At 34.7% G+C, this 18,082-nt stretch overlaps 1 protein-coding gene across 5 annotated transcripts in view; it reads right to left on the reverse strand.

The window, feature by feature from the left end:
- Positions 1–18,082, reverse strand: part of LOC113236838 — a 35,156-nt gene that overhangs the window by 1,866 nt on the left and 15,208 nt on the right. Inside the window, exons 1-5 of one of the 5 annotated variants that reach the window (XR_003310983.1) lie at positions 10,648–10,838; positions 9,698–9,994; positions 9,041–9,177; positions 6,703–6,855; positions 6,084–6,380 (exon numbers count right to left, since the gene is read on the reverse strand). Coding sequence is in view for 4 of the 5 variants with exons in the window: in XM_026473038.1 (XP_026328823.1) it covers positions 6,747–6,776; positions 9,041–9,177; positions 9,698–9,994; positions 10,648–10,795 (612 nt within the window). In the remaining variant the exon portion in view is untranslated. Of the gene's footprint in view, positions 1–6,083; positions 6,381–6,702; positions 6,856–9,040; positions 9,178–9,697; positions 9,995–10,647; positions 10,839–18,082 lie in introns of those variants that run through there. The other 4 variants (XM_026473038.1, XM_026473039.1, XM_026473037.1 and 1 more) reach the window with 4 other exon arrangements.

Here is an 18,082-nt window from a genome sequence, read left to right on the forward strand (position 1 = left end):
ATGGATTTGGTCCAGGTCGATTTTTTAATTCGGTGTGTAGGATATTTTCAAAAACTAAATTTTATGGTTGTCCGTAATATTCTTTACAATATATGTGTTGTTACGACTAAAATATATAAACAATTTATTGGTTTTACAAGTATGTCGTTTACGAGTAATATAAAAAAATATTTTCTAAATCCCGGGGCCTTGGATTCGGTGGATTTTGTGCCACCGAATTCAGAAAAGCTTCCACCGAAGTCGAAAAAAAACCATCGAAGCCATATTTTCTTGGAAAAGAATTTTACACATTTTGTCATATAAATATTTAGTTAATATTATTGATTTTAAAAATTTTATATTAGTACTTGCTTCCCACTGAAAATGAGTAAGGAAAATCAAAACAAAAAGAAAAATTGGAAATCAAGAAGATGAAGGAACGTACTAGAAAAGCAAAGATAAAAAACGATCTAATTATATATGAAAGGTTTAGAAAAAGAAAGACAGAAGTATGTGAAGAAAAAGCGGAAAGAAAGATTTTGAAGTCGCATGAATTACCTTAATGAAAAATATGAATCGCGCAAGTTCCAAAAAATTTATTACTTTTGTAGCTACAGTATACGTTCTAAAATTTTTTTTAAAAGAGATACGGAAATACTTTATGTGATTGAAAAAAGGCTGACAGTCAAGGTGAACACTGATTTTAATTAGTAGTCATAAGGAGAAATTTATTTGCGTAGTTCTGATCGATTTACAAATAATTTTTAGTTTTTAAAGCTTGTTAGTTATGTTAGTAAATTTTTATGTAAATTGATTGAATATTTTTATTGCCTTTTTCACAACATTTGTACAAAAATGATGCCTTTTGTTAAATTAGCCTGATTTCGGTGGTAGCTGAATTCGGTGGATCAAATATGTCATTAACCGTTAATAATCTAGTTGCCCAATTGACGAAATCTTTGTAAGTTTGAATTCTTTTTCCTTCGTGCTTAATGTTTTTCCTGAAATTAAGAGTATAAATTCGACCACCGAAGTCAGAAAACTTTGTCCTTATAGGAGAAATGCCATTTACAACATTTATTTCAAACATTATAAATCGAGACCGTCTGTCTGTAAAAGCTTAACGGGTCATTACCACGGATTTTTCTCATCCAAGTACGCACAAGCTGTACAATACCCTTTGGTATACATTTTTTTGTTTCACTATAGACAGAGAACAAAAAGTAACGAGAACGGGTACTCTCCGCCCCTCCCTAGTTTTAAATACCGCACCACGCCCCGCACATTGACTGTCACATTGACTGAACGACAACGAGACTGTCGGCAAGCAGCTTTCGCGCTAAGACGGCTTTGATATTTGAATTAGTTTTCATTTATTCATTACGAAACGTGCGTTAATATATAACATCATTTTACGTTACTATTTATAATGGTCGTAAATTCTGCTGGGTACGGCTGTTTATATTCATCGAAATTGGATAAAGAGAGGAGTTTCTTTCGTTTTCTGAAAGATGAAACGAAGTAAGTAAAAAAACTTATGTGTGAGACTCATTCAGTTATTGTTTTCTTTAGTGCAGAGTAATATATAATACAGATTTATTATATCAATATAATAAGACGTCATAACTTCGTGAGCTAGTAGACAAGGGCTGTCGAATTTTCAATTTGTATTGCTGTAAATATTAAGTAGTGAATATACCTAATTATTAACTAGGTAATGATAAACTTGGACACGCAATTTTAAATACTTTGGTTACCTAATTTAAAGATACCTGTCCAAAATATAAATTTTAAACGCTTTTAATATATTTTTTTTTTAATAAATCTTCATTATTATTCTAGTTACCGAATTAATGAAAAATATAATATTATATCGATATAAATACATAATGAACATGTGTAATTATTATGATTCTATTAATAGAATTATAGATAACAGATTCGCGTTAGAATTTTTGACCACGTAACGTAATAGTACGGGCAAGTGATGGGTAACCCTGCCACTTCACGCACACGTTTGCGTGTGTGCAGATAGCGCTGTGCTGTATGTTGTAGTAGTAGGTAAATAACTTTGGACCTTTGCATGGAGTGTCCGCGGTGTGCTATAGATTTAAAGTTTGTGCATGACCAATTTAATTAACTTAAAATTAAATTTAAAAAATAGAACCGTACACATTGCCCCTTAAACGAATTCATGACTTTCTGAAGATGATTGTCAGAACAGCAAGTTTATTTTTGTATCTCGTATTAGTGTTACGTCTAACATTTTCATAAATGTACTACATCGAGATGTACTGTGACGCTAGTGTAAGAATAAACTTATCTTTCGAAGACACTCTGCAGGACAAATATTCTATTAACGTCGACGGCGTTATCCCAAAGCAAAATGCCGTATGTCATTGACTGTGAAAGTAGCTGAAGTAAACCAAATCTTACATTTATACATGTTCCTGTATTAACGGTGATTCCATCATACAGCATACATAGTTCCTTGTCACCGACTATTCCTGTCAAATAGATTTGAGGAGTAACCAATAATCCCCGACATCAGCGAAAGAAGTTTCCTTGTCTGCCTGTCGTCACTTAATTTCGCACCTGACTGTGCAAAACTAAGTGAAATCCATACGCGACTCACTATTGGAACAGGACCCTCATCTATTAAGATGGGGTTTCCGTTGCAGAGATCCTTATGGCATATGATTATCATTAACCCATTTATACGACCCATTGCTGGACACAGGTTTCCTCCCAGGCGAAGGTTTTTTAGGTCATAGTCCCAGACGCTGATCTAACGCGGGCTGGGGACTGTATATGTTTCACAAAGGTGGTGAACCTTTTTCGAAGCGGAGGTTTCATCACGATGTATTCTTTCACCTAAAAGGGCATGGTAAATTTCATATTAAATTCTCAAACAGGATTTCCAAACGTCGAGTACATAACCCGAAATAGAGATAAAATAAGGGCCATCCATCCATGGCATCTCATCAGGTAAATGGGCCTTATGTCACTTTTAAATATCAACTCTCGTTAGCACTGAAATCACAAATTAGAAAGCTGAAATAGTACAGCGCCAACAACTGACCTGTGTGTAGGTCTTCGTATATTCCAAAAATATTCTGTATTTATTATAATAAAGATAATATCTCTAATTATGAGGGGGGCTGTTCCATTCGGTGGTGTGGGAAAAACAGCAAAACATTTAATTACAAAACAAACGGAATCACATTTCATCGGTCATTACATTACATATTAAATATGTAATTTTTCAGTTTTCGTCCATTATAGCAAAGCTCAAGTTAAACTGGTCAATTTGAAATGAAACAATTGACGACACCCGTCAATTATTTCGAATTCGGGCTGGCCAATCGGAGCGCAGTTGTCACCGTAATGATATGGCAGAATAGTTTTGAAACAAATTAAATAACATTTCGTCTCTATTGTTGGTTATAAACTGGATGATTCCGAAAAACTCGGAAGCTGCGAGCCCGGATTCAAACCTGTCACTTAGTAAATGTAGACGCTTAGTGACATGAAACCATCGGGAGTGCCCTACCCTTAAAGAATAATAAAAAAAGACCAAATTCAAGTCACCAATTTATTTTCTTTTCAAATGAAGACAAATTTCCAGGCTGAGGACTACGACCCTAGTAATTAGACAAAAATGGCAATCGAAGCTGTCATTCTACAGTGATTTTTGTTCAAGAATCTGATGACGTAAAGCAATATTGTTGGAATCTGAATTTTCTAGGATAGGAAGTAGTAATCATTGGTAAAGATGGTATCCATAAAAATCTCGTTTACCATATCGATTTTGCTAGTGTATCTTATAAATCATATGCACTTATATTGTCCAAATACAACAGTAAAAAGAAACAATAGAAACTTACACTAATTTATGTACTTCCAGCGACTTTTTTTAGTCTGTACAGATCCGGCCAACATCAATGTCGTCAATGACATTTTAAAATTTATAATAGCGTACCAAATGAGATAAAAAATCAAGAAAAGATATCGACATTTACTGCCTATCCGATGGTAACCGTTCGGCCACGGAGCCACTAAATGTTATTTAACTTTATGTTATAAGAAAATAATAATTATTAACCATTTGTAGAGATATTTATATGTGTAATTAATAATTTATAATGCTCAGTGTGGTGTCACATGTGTGACTACTGTTTTATATTTTATAACATCTTATGTGAAACCATGTGGCAAGCAATAAAGATATGAATATGAGTATGAGTATGAATACGAACATGAATATGAATAATTTGTAAATATAAAATAATCAGTTTTCGAGCTTCAGCTTTTTTTAATATGAAACTGTTTTCAATTTTACTAGCATTTGACAAAGACATATATTTGAGGATATAGCGATTCTTTGTTGGTTTAGTCATTTTTACTGGCCGTACTTTTTGTCGTTAAGAGTCGATAGTACCTCAGGCCGAATTTAAATTATTCCCGTACTAATACGATTCATTTTGTTTAGGTCGAGCGGCAGAACACTGGCTTTATATCAGAATTTATTTTTTTTACATGACTTTATATCAAAATGTATTTTTTTACATGACTTTATATCAAAATTTATTTTTTTACATGACTTTATATCAAAATTTATTTTTTTACCAACGAAATTAAAGCCTTTTGAAAATTGTATATCGTATAGTATGTGTTCAATTTACTTCAGTTAATATAATAAAATATCATTGCTACAAGTAAAGTGCGTGAATACAGCGGTTTTCTAATGAAATTTCAAGGTAAGTTAGTGTTTTTTTTTTCACTATGGAATTTTACTATGGATATTTTCCAAAGTGATTGATTTAACACTCTCACTGTTACGCGGAATCAACCAAAGCCATTTGAGATAAAAAAGACTCTTTTAAATTTATTTTTTTATGCTTTAGAGTCAATCGACAAACAACGGTGTTTATCTCACCAAAGCGGAAAGTATGCTGAATATTGTAATCTTTATATCAAACATGTCCCTTTGATGAAACTGAATTGTTAGCCTTTGAGGCAAAGGATCAGTTAATAGGGTGCTAGGACCTACCGTTCTACGTAGTTTCGACCACTAAAATCACAATACACCAGGGCTGAGTTTGGTGCCTGCTATAAGTAAGGAATAACAGTAGTAATAACCTAGTTGGTTTGACCTACCGCTTCTCAAGAAGATGGTGTTGGGTTCAAACCCGGGCTTGCACCTCTGTCTTTTACGGAATTTATGTGTGAAATCAATTTAAATTTACCGTGAGCTATAATTATTAAGAATTAGAAGTTAGAAGACTTCGGTTCGAATCTGGCCGGATCGAATTTTTTCTAAGTGTTCGATCTTTGTAATAATTATAACAAACTAGTGGCGTAATTTCACAAAAAATAGTTGAATATCATCATGAAACAGCCTGATATTCAATAAAAACACTTGATTTCGGTGAATAGCGACAGCCAGGGCTGGTAGTTGTAAAGGTGCTTGCTAAGGTCTCAGATTACAAAACGATAGACAGATGGAGCATACACAACAAACGAAGTGAAGCAGCTTTTCATTTAATGTGTGCGTGATGACTAGGAAGGACACTGTAGAGACAAGCGCATCTGTGTGCGTGTAATATTGCCACATGTTGTTAAAAACTCCCAAATTATTTTTCTGTTGCACAATACTAATGTCACAAACTGGAAATGTTATTTTGCAATGTGATTGCAAAAAACTTAAGTGGTATTTGGATACAAAATAATAAATAAAGTATATGCAAAATAAGTCAATATTTATTTCTTTTATAGATTAAAATCACACAAAGGAAAAAATATATTAAAATTGAAAAACATTAATAATTCGAAATTTTTTTATTACATTTACGTTACATAATATTTTAATAACCTTTATTTTGTACTAATTTGTTATAATATTGCCTATTAGTTTCCAATTAGGTTATGTAGCGCAATCGCACCATCAAATAATTTTTAATTACAATTTTTATTACATTAACTTTGTGATCAATCCCGTACCATTGATGATCGTGTTCTAATTTCACAAAAATTTTTTGCTTCCCAATAAATCTCTTTACTACTTGTAAAGTTATGTACATATAATCATTTTTTGATTTTATTCAAAGGTTTTCTTTTAAAATTTGTCGTATTACAATTTCTGTCGATGCACAAACGTTGTAAGTGTCAGCGGAAGTAAAAATTAAATCGCCTTTGTCCTTCAAGCTAATCAATTTGTGAAAATCTCGTCTTTCAGTAGACACCAAATTTTAATGTGTCAAGCAGGGTTCACATTTGATAGCTTTTCTAACGTACCGTATGACACATCCAGCAATATATCCAACTATTACTTTTCTCATATCACTGAAAATAGGCACATCTAAGTACTGTGCTAAATTGTTGACATCCGCGTGCAAGTCCTATAAAAAATGGAAAGAAACATTGGATCATCCTGTATACGCACGCGTTATTTAATTATATAAAAGTACAAGTTATCGATGCTCCTGACTCATGACCTTGTATACCTGACCCATGCATATTTACCTAATTTAAGGGAATCCATTTCGATGCAAAACTGGCAACATATACGAATATTTGTCGAAGTTTTGTGTTCCGAATGAATCTCAAAAAATATCGGGTAAATAAATTACCTATGAAATGATATTCCATCTTTTTTTTGATATTGGGAACAACTTTTACAGTATTTAAACACACAAAACTGACACGAGACTATATACTGACCTGAGATTGTATTCGCTTTTGATTCAGTATTTGCTTTGGTGGCTTCATCCTTGTGTTCGGCGCGCTCCATCTGCCTATATTTTGTAATCTGAGACTAAGGTGCTTAGTAGGTGACGAAATATTTTCATAGATTTCTCATAGATGGCGCTACGGCTAAAAAGTCGTTAAAAACCAGATACAAAGATCCGACAACAAGCACATAGAAAAATTCGTGAGGTCCGCTGGTTTGTTCCATTGCTTAGTTATATAGGCATAGCGTCTGGCAGGGTTTGATAAAAGACATCGGTTCGAAAACAAAAATTTGTATCAATAATTATAACAAACTAGAGGAATAGTTTCACAAAAAATAATTGAATATGATGAAGGTGAAACTTTCTGATATTCAATAAAAGCGCTTATTTATCTCTTGGGAATATTGTTTACTTACCAATGGCTCTAATAAAAGACTGATTATCTCTAATAAACAAAAAAATTGTATAAAACTTTTCTTGGTACAAACATTTCCTTTTAATATTATACTTCATTTTATGATGATGTTTTACTAAACACCATACTAAGAAGGCCATTGAACTTCCGACTCGTAGATAATACGTGCTCCACTATTTGGCGCGGATATAGGAAGATTAAATAAATAAATTCAGACGGTACTTGCATCAAAAGTCACAACTTTCAATGTAAGATCAATTTAAACTCGATAGTCTCAAATTGCTTGTTTATAGTACCGATTGTACCAAGTAGGTAATAATGTGTTGCTGGAAAAAACAGCTCGCAATATTTTACGGTTTGTCCGGGGATCAGCGACCGCTATTATCGCAATGGATCGAATGACGCAGAAACTTTCGCTCCGTCGAACCTAGTACGATAAACGGCCACCTGTTTATAGATTGGGTATACCATAGCAGAGGTCTATAACCACAGACCTAACCAGAAATTGAGACGATTCATTTAATTTGTTTTAAAACTATTCTGCCAAATCATGTCGGTGACAACTGCGTTCCGATTGGCCAGCCCGAATTCGGAACAATATTATGTTTATTACAATAAATACAGAATATTTTTGGAATATACGGATACGTACATTGTTGGCGCTGTATTATTTCAGTTTTCTAGTTTGTGATTTCAGCGCAAGCGAGAGTTGATATTTAAAAGTGATATAACTACCATTTACCTGATGAGTTACCAGGGATAGATGTCCCTTGTTTCGTCTCTATTTCTGGTTATATACACGATGTTACATCATAAGATATATAAATCAAAATATCGTGTAATGAAAGCAATACTGCACCAGCCGAGCCTCCTCACACGATGACAAGGCTTGGGTTGTAGTTACGGAACTTCACACGCATCATTACATTGCTTTGCAGATGTGTGCAGGTCTCCTCAAAACATTATTACCTACTTGGTACAATCGGTACTATAAACAAGCAATTGAGACTATTGAGTTTAAATTGATCTTACATTGAAAGTTGTAACTTTTGATGCAAGTACCGTCTCAATTTATTTATTTAATCTTCCTATATCCGCGCCGAATAGTGGAGCACATATTATCTACGAGTCGGAAGTTCGAAGGCCATATTAGTATGGTGTTTAGTGAAACATCATCGTAAAATGAAGTATAATATTAAAAGGAAATGTTTGTACCAAGAAAAGTTTTATAATTTTTTTTTATTAGAGATAATCAGTCTTTTATTACAGCCATTGGTAAGTAATAATATTCCCAAGAGCCTTATAAACTTGAACAATAATATATATTTTATAGTATCAAAGTAAAAAAAACTGTCATCGATGGAGAATTTTATTCCACTTAATTTGACTATTTTTGCCGAGGTAGTAGACTAGGAACTTCTCCTCACTTTCAGAACTATCTCCTGATTTTTGTCATTTCTTACTTGCTGCACTTCTCTATGATCCTCAAGGTCACTGTTATTTTTGCCCTCATAGTTGGAATCAGAGTCATCATCTTCCAAAAACCTTCTCATGCGTTCCTCATACATATTGGGGTTATAAAATATAACCCGCGTCGATCTAAGGGACCGATCGGTGTTGTGTAGGGCTACACGTGTTGTATGCACATATACTCCTATTACACTAAATTGAAGTTAGCCACGAACCATGCAGCTAGAAATGAGCCCAAAGCAGCAACGTTTTCCGTATCAAAAAAAAAACACGGCAAACGATAAACGTCTGTCTGAGAGACCAACGCGCGGGTTTACGAAGGTTAATGAATTTCTGGAGTTAACAGCAGCAAAAATCCATGAAAATTTCAAGAAATTTAAACATAACGCGATTTGTTAAGTTTGACGGAGAATAATGATGTTAACAATCAGTAATCACTCACTGTAGTCACTTGTTCAGGAGATTGCATGTTTACGTTTGGTAGTGGCTCAGGCACTTTCGGCTCTATTGCTTGTTGTGGTTGATTTTCTAACTCCTCCACGTTCGGCACTGGCGCTGTCACTTTACTTATAGCTTTTGCTGTTTAAAAAATTACAAAATCCTGTTTAGTCTGTTTGTGAAAATATAAAGTAAAAGTACTAGAGCATGATTTACCAATCCTAACTATAAAAAGAAATAAAATAAAAAGAAACTTCGGCTCGGGATTCGAAGTATCGACATCTCAATCGAAAAGCAATCATTTTCTCACTTGGATTCTCCCACCGCTCTCAAATCAAATTAAAAACCGTTCAATTTTTCATCTGTCATCAACTCAAAACGTATGTTCACCCTAATTGTTAACTGCCTCCTTAGCCGAACGGATACCATGCCGGACTGCCACGCACAGGTCCCAGGTTCGATTCCCGGGCCGGGAGAAATAGTTGTATGGCCTACAATTATTTCTCTCGTGAGTTTGGGTGTAATTTGTGGTTGTCTATGTGTGTGTCCATGGCACCCGCGATTCAGGGTTTCCCTATTGCGGGGCTATGTTGAGTGTGTGCGTTATTTATTTATTTATTTAATTAGAATTGTGTGCGTGAAGGTGTAATTTCTCTGCTACCTGTAAGCCCATGATAACTTTCATGTGCATCATAGAATTCTTCTCGTCCGTCTGCATTTTGGAGCGGGAAGGACCCCTCCGAAGACCTGCTCGATGACTGCCCCGTTTTGGATTTTGGCTTACTCTGTTTTTTCTTTCTAAACCTTTTGCTTTTTGGCTCTTGTAGGTTGGCTGTTGCTCCTTCTCGGCGAATGTCGTGGAGTTCTAGCACTAAATTGCCTTTGTCATTAATAACGTGGTCATCAGATGAGACAGAATCAGTGTTTAGTAAGTCGATATCGTCATCTTCTGAAGAATCTGTGTACAATAATAAACAAATTATATAAAAAATTATAACAGTTTATAACAATGCAAAATAGAAATGATCTTTTTAAAAAAATGGACGAAAAAATAAGGAAACGAAGTTTAGGATCGACAAATAATTTTTGTCGAGTCGCGTGAATGAAAATCAAGCTGATTTAGCTAGTCCCTTACCAGTAGGTAGTTTATCTACTAATGAGTTTTTGGCTCGCAATTTTCTTTTAGACAGATCCTTAATGAGAGAATCGGAACAAGTTGCTCGTGTTTATCACTTAAATACCTTTAATTGCACAATTACTGGCTTTACCCTTTTTGTTCGTACCAGCAGACTAATAAATTAGCCGGCAGGATTTAATGTTCATTATTTAGACAAATAGATTAAAAGTAGATTAGATGAAAGCTTCTAAATAATTTCAGTTGATTGCCCTAAATAGATGAAAAAAAAAATCGTAGCCGATTCCATCATTAGACAGTAAAGAAAATATAGATAAAAAAATTATTCCAATAACAAGAAGCTTGGGGTTCGTAAACGTTTTTCTGCCATGGGTGATATAACTTGTATTTGTGAAGATGCATTATGACGTCCTGATTGAAACTTTGAGCAGTATCAGACCGTAAGAATCTAGTTATTACTAATAATTTTGGCTTACCATCGTCCCATGAATGGTCGGTTGATAGTGGTGTATCTATGGAACCGTCGTCGTTCATTGTTACAGTCTCTTGTGGAACATATTTTGGTAAGAAAAAGCTATTTAAAGAAATATAAATCTGAGTGAAACATGCTTTAAAGTGTAACATGAGTTTTTTTGGATGGCCTGTGTGAAAATTGGACAAAATCTGAATGGCCATGCTTTAAACAAGAGAGCAACACAATTGGAAACGTAAATAATATAACCTTATTAAGACTTTTGATTGTTTTTACCAAAGTTTTATGCCGACTATACCTATATACGAATTATATCATTAGAAACACAGAGCAATAACTAGGTATAGTAAAAGTGTTTAGTGGTAGTGCCACGCATGCCAACAGTACATGCAGTTCCACATACTTGAGCTCAGTCCGCCATGTTTTTTTTTGGCTTTGGTTATAATAAAACCACAAGTGATCATATGAAAGTGCTTTAGTCACATGAAAATCACAAAATTAATACCGGACTACATGAAAGAAATCATGCATATGAGAAAATTTATGACTTTACTACTTAAGCATGAAAAACCTTTTCGAGTCTATACTATCTCAATCCGAATTCAAATTTTCCCTTGGGTCGAGTGGCAGGGACACTGACTTTATTTCAGATTTTTTTCCAACGATTTTAAAGCCAATTTGAAAAATGTTTATCGTATAGTAAACGTGTTCTATTTAGATCAGTTGATATAAAAAAAAGTTTTTAGGAATCGTGTTCTTACACCGTTTACTCATCAATCAGTATATATCAGTGCATATACTCAATTTTACTATATACTTTTCCAAACATAGCCAGTTGAGGTAATATTTCAAGGCGAGGCTAGATTTTAGGAGGTGAGATGTGGGGGTCACCCATAGGTCACCTCTCGCGCCTCGCTAGCCGTGTGCTGTAAATTAATATATTACGAATAAAATATTAACAGGCAGAGAAAATTTGACGATCCGACGTTGATAAAGGCCCGAGGCCCGATGGCGGCGCGGCTTGTTAAACCGCTGGGCAATTTGCAAATTTTTATAGGGCTTCATTTGAAAACCAAAATTTACCATAGTTCTCTGTACAACTTAAAGATGAATATCTCCATATGAATATTATGCACAAAAGTACATATTTTATTCTCAAATAATTGGTTTTAGACTTTTAACCGACTTCAAAAAAAGGAGGAGACGACTCCGCCATTTGTGAACCGATTTTGATGATTCTTTTTTTGTTGGAAAGATGGGACCTCAGAAGTGGTCTCATTTAAATTTGAAGACAATATTCGACCTCTAAGGGCGGTAAACTAGGGGATGAATGACTTTTGAGGTTCGTTTTTTTAGTACTCTGTGCTGAGGCTAGGTTATATTTTAGCCTGTTCTCGAGATCGTATGTGATCAGGTAAAGTACATCCTATCTTGTAACGAATTAGCACATTTTTTAGACAATATGCTTAGGTGTCAATATCTAAACCATTTGATGTAGCAAAACAGTTTATCCCGCTTTTCTTCCGCTGACCGGTCATAAACAAAAAATATGTAAGTGTAATTTTACAACTATCCTATTGTAAGCATGAAACATTTATCGCCAATGTCTTTTTTGCAGATGTGGCCTTATTATAAGTGACAAATTGCGGACTGAAATGAAATAAAAAAAATGTAATCATCGGTTATATTTTACAAGTACATAAAACAAAGGTACGCAATTTTAACTTGGACCTAAAGCAATAAACCTATCGCATTATAAAACGGGCATTATAAGGTTACGGGTCGAGTGGACGCCCCGGTATGAGTGCACTAAGTTATAAAATGTAGTCGGATACACGATATTGCCGGGAGCGCGTCGTAAATGGACGCGAACACGATTATGGACTCTGGGGCGGATTACGATTCACATTGTTGAGCCAAAGTTAACAATACTGTTAACACAAAATATGTGGAGTTAGGGAGTCACCACACTTAGGCTCAATTTATATTGCGGCGGAACGGAATGGAAGCAAATTTTTGTAACGATATTGTACATAGCCTAATGCACTTTATCGTCAATTGTGTAGTGTACAAACTAGAATTCTTCCGCGGAATTTTCGCGCACGCTCGAGAATGCTCGCGCATTCGTGAGAATTCCACAGCTGTCGTCGATGGCGCGACGGCAGGCGCAGTGTGTCGTCAAACGTCGACAAAATAGTACAGCCAAGGCATAATCGCGAGAAAGCTCATGAATGTTCGAGCATTCCAGCGACCGCGCGAGGCTTCTCGCACAGCGAGGCGAAATTGACGCTTCCGTTCCACCGCAATGTAAATTTACCCTTATCGATTCGGAATCGCATTAAACCGACCAGAAAAATATTTATGTCAATGTAATAAGAACGAAAATGATGAAAAGATTTTTCTGCCCGGCTTAAAATATATACTATTAGCAAAGACCACACGGTCCCACCTTAAGGATTCTTATTGCGTGCAGGTAATGGCAGTCAGTACGAACCACCACCTCAGCGTGCTCCTTCTTGTCGCCCAGTGGCGTTTAAGGCTCGATTTATAATACCGCAGAATGGAATGGAAGTCAAGTTTTGTACATATAATAATGAACTTTATGATAATTGTGTAAAGTACAAACTAGATACGATACGGTAGCTGCAGGAATTACCGAGACAGCGCGAGAATTTTCCGGTAAAAGCGCGACTTGTATTTTTGCTTGTGTCTAGTTTATACGTTACACAATTGGCATAAAGTTTATTATCCTATGGTTACAAAGATTCGCTTCCATTCCATTCTGAAGTAATGTAAATTGAGCCTAAGGGCTAAATAATTTTAATTTTGGTGGTATTTGCAAAATTTATGGATCCACGTAGTTTATTTTATTTCCAATAGAAAAATTTATTATTTTTCCTTTGAGTTTATTTAGCGATCGAAGGTGACACGTTTATTAAAAATTGTTAACAGTTTTTTTAAGATATTCGGAGTCCATTCAATTAAAAGCGAATAGAACTACATGGATTTTTTTTATGTAACATGTTTATTTCGAACTCAGGGGTATTGATACTGGGTCCGCAGTTATAACTTAACAAATCCCATATGCCTGTAATTTAGAATAAGAATACTTTATTGCGTAAGCAGCGAGACACACATGATCTCAAAATTAAAATACAATATCAACTCTAAACTAAAATACAGTACTTACAACAAAAGTTAAAACATAATTATTATGATTAAAACAACTGGTTTTCAGCAAGCCCGATGTGAGTGAAGCACGGACTCGAGCGCACACAAAACAAATACATGCATAACATGTGCGTGAAACTTGGTATATACAAAATTATTTACACTAAATATATAATACGAATACATAGATAAAACAGTATAAGTGTAAACTAATTTAATTACTTAATTAATAGATATATACATATTATGTTATATGAAGATGTAATTAATATTGTGTGTAGTAAGTAATAAATCATGTGTGAGAAATAAATAAACATTTCGAACCTGTCATGGTCCTTTAAGACGTCGATCGTTCGTCGTTTTTCATCTATTTACCGCTAGATAGCAGCACAGTGAATATATTCTGAATATAATGTCGATAAGAAAACAAAATGTCGTAACTAGCAATAAAAGGTATTGAACTTACAACAGTATGCCAACATGGTAAAGTTTAATTTAAATAACAGTCCAGAATCCGTTACATCTTTTCAAATTAGAGATACGCCAATCAATAACAAGTATAGACTTTCTGTTCTTTTATTATTCGCCAAGCGGCCGCGTAGGAAAAAAAACAGATTTTTGTTTTTACTATTAATTTTCAATTTACGGTCAAGAAAATAATCATAATGTTGACTCAATCTTATGAAGGGTTCAATGATAAAGCGGAAAATTTGCAAAACTTTGCGCGTGGACGATGGGCCTGTACTTCGAATTTCACCAGAACACTTCCAATATGAAACGCAGTAATGCTACCATTACTGCTTGTGGCAGTTCTTCCCCAGGACGAACGCTTTCACAAGAAGCTCTACTACTACCAAAGTTATAACTGTCATAACAGTGATTATTGTCATAATTGTGCTTATTATTTGTTTGTCACTCAAATGTCTGAAATAAGAACACAACCATTTCTTAACCAAAGATAAAATAATTAAACAAGTAGCAACGGATAATCTGGCAGGCTTTATTATCGTGAATCAGAGCAGCAGTAAAGCTCCTTCTGAAACAGTTCGCCAGGTTAGTACTGCCACTTTACCTTTTTCTGCCACCAAGCAATAATGTTACTATTACTGCATTCCGGTTTAGTATACCTTACCTTTGTAAGGGTGAAATTACAGGCACATGGGAATTGTCACCTTATGTTTCTGGGTGACAGGCGCAGTGGCAGTACCCCTCAAATCTTTGCGATTTAAAGCTCGGAGTGGCACTGCAACTGTTATGGACAGGCGGGACAGCTTACCATCAAACGCACGACTAATTCGTCCCGCCTCTTGATATAAAAAAAATGTAGTCTGTGTCCAAATCGAAAATAGAATTAGACCTGCTTCCACCCCTGTGGTGAACTAACATTGCTCACTGGATACAAGCAAAATAGACTCGTGGCCATTTTTATACAGTCTATAAAAGTGGAACGAGTCTGGCCCTTTCTCGTTTATGAGCCGATTGACACTGACCTTCACTGGACAGGCCACAGATAATAAAGATAAGTAACAATTCCCGGTCATCGACCTTATGTTATCGTAAAAGTATCCACTATTTGCATTTGGTAAATGAGAAATGTAAACGTGGAGATCTAATGAATTCTGACATATTAATAACAATAAAATTAACCGCCACTGTGGCCGAACGGTATCTGACTGCCACGCAGAGGTCCCAGGTTCGATTCCCGGGCCGGAAGAAATATTTGTATGGCTTACATTTATTCCTATCGTGAGTTTGGGTGTAATTTGTGGTTGTCTATGTGTGTGTCCATGGCACCTGCGATATAGTGTTTCCCTAGTGCGGGGCCATGTTGAGTGTGTGCGTTCAGATATAACAAATCTATAGAATTACAATAATGTTAAATTAGAATTAAATATTAGATTGACTTCTTACATACAATAAATAAATAGGTATACTTAATTATTAATAATTGAAATCCAATGTCGCAGTACGGACGAATCGCAACGAGTTATTCCCATCTGATCCCCAAAACTGATCCAACGCCAATTTTAAATTGCAACTGATCACTTCTATATTTTGCAACTCTTAACGGACCCCCTAAATGTATTTGTAAGGTAAGTTTTGAAATCAAAGTTAATACAGTCATATAAGTTAGTACAGTTATTTGTTCATTTCTAATAAACTAAATAAAATACAGCACAACCTTCAACTACACTTTCTTGTCGACAGTACCACTGTACCTACCAAAAATAAACTTGTAAGTACCAGGGTATCAGGTGGGAATAAAATATATATTAAAAATATTATTATTCTTGATCCCCTGTATTGAAGATCCTATGGGAATAGAAAATAATTTCAAATAAAACGGATCCCCCAGGGGATCGGTTTTATAGGATCAGATAGGAATAACCATCGCAACTACGAGCTGTAGCAGCATAATACTATCTAGCACTCTCTGTCTAAGAGAAGAAACCCTCTTTCTATGCACAGCAGCAAACCCGTCCGTACGTGCTAACAAAAACATTTCAGATGCACTACAGTATCTTGGTAATTTAAACACAGCTCTAAATAGATCATTATATTGTACGCGGATGGCATGTACACTTGTTTGGTACAGTTACCCCACAGACTATACATATCGTCGCTGGAAAGCGATAATGCTGTAACACTCAAAAACTCAAGTTTTCAACTGGAGGCAAAACAAAAATTCCAAAAACGAAAAAAAATCACAACTCTAAAACGGTTCGAGTTTTGTTGTGCCATATTTAGCAAATAAACCTATAAAAAATAGGACTTCTTAATAATAAACTTGAATTTCAAATAGTCCTACTCCTAACGACTATAATGTGGGTTACGACAATTTGATTTTCAGATTTTAACCCCTAAGAATGCTGTAACTTTCAAGTTAATTTGTGTGAAGGTGTGACTAATGCCGTCAATTTACGGTATTTTAAGAGTGATCTGTAGTAATTAAAGTTCCTTAACGCATTTTTGGTCTGTAAATGTTAACTTCTTGAAGATGTACGAAATTCAATAATGCTGGAAGAGTATTTTTTTAACCAAAGCAGGTAACATTAAAATGGTGTTAGTGCAAATCACATGCAATTTACATGACTTTTAAAATGTTTATTATTAAAAAGAACCTTTATTTGCGAAGACGTTGATTACAGTGAGTACAATTAAACAAATTGAATTATAATAAAAATAATAAAACAAAATCATTGACACTTTGTGTGCCATATATTAATTCCTTAAAATTCCATAAAAGAATAATAATTAACAACTAATCTTACTCTTGATTATTAGTTTCTATTTTTCTATATTTTCTACTTTAGTTTATTGCTTGGTACCTGCAAGGAAAATGATTATCCACATGTCAACGATTTAAAATTATTACGTGTTAGTATAAATTCAATAAAATTAGACAATCCCTATTCCTCGTAAGCACTAGGCGATGAAGTAAAATATAATAAAAATACAGAAACATTTTATTAAATTAAAACCGACTATATTCATCCATTAAGCAGAAATCAAAATTTAAAAAAATTTCAAATTGAACCTTCTAAATAGCGTCGTAATTTTTTGTCATATTCCATGAACTGCAACCCGGTTGTACATCATCGATATTTTCGGGTGGTAACTGGTCAATTGCAGGTTAGGTCCGGGAACTGCTACCCGCTTCTGCATTATGGTCTCTTTGAAAGTACACATTTCTATGATCATTTCAGTAGGTACCTTGAATACATTTTTCTCAGGGTTTTCTAAACGAGGGCGTCAGATCACAAACTTTTGTAGAGACTAGTTTTGAGTTTACCGTGTTGCATATCTTTTGGTGATATTTTACGGAGCTTCTTAATGCAGTGTGTGGCATTAAATCTGGTTGAATTATTCCCGGTGGAAGATTGTTGCACATTGGATTAGATTACAATTCATTAGACCCGTTTGATGGCCGTAGTAATTTGTTATTCAAAATTTTAGTCGTAGGTTGTTTTGATCTAGTAGCGTAGCATTAGGCGACAGAAAATTGTGTATTTCTACTCTTTTAATTCACCTAGCCATTTTCTTCTTTATTGTGACATTGTGTTTTTACATTTGTTAGCATGTGTAGAATATATTTTATACGTATGTCTATTTTATTATTAATTAAACTTTATGGTATGAATGACTTTACATGCCTACAATCATTTAGAGTATTGGTCATTGACTTACAATTATATGGACGTCGGGTCCGCGCTAAAAAGTGTCCGAACTTATAGGGCGTTAAAATCGTATACAGAGCGTCATTCACG

The sequence above is a fragment of the Hyposmocoma kahamanoa genome, unplaced genomic scaffold (genome assembly GCF_003589595.1).
Source record: "Hyposmocoma kahamanoa isolate Upper Pololo Valley unplaced genomic scaffold, ASM358959v1 92, whole genome shotgun sequence".
In the NCBI taxonomy this organism is placed as follows: domain Eukaryota; kingdom Metazoa; phylum Arthropoda; class Insecta; order Lepidoptera; family Cosmopterigidae; genus Hyposmocoma; species Hyposmocoma kahamanoa.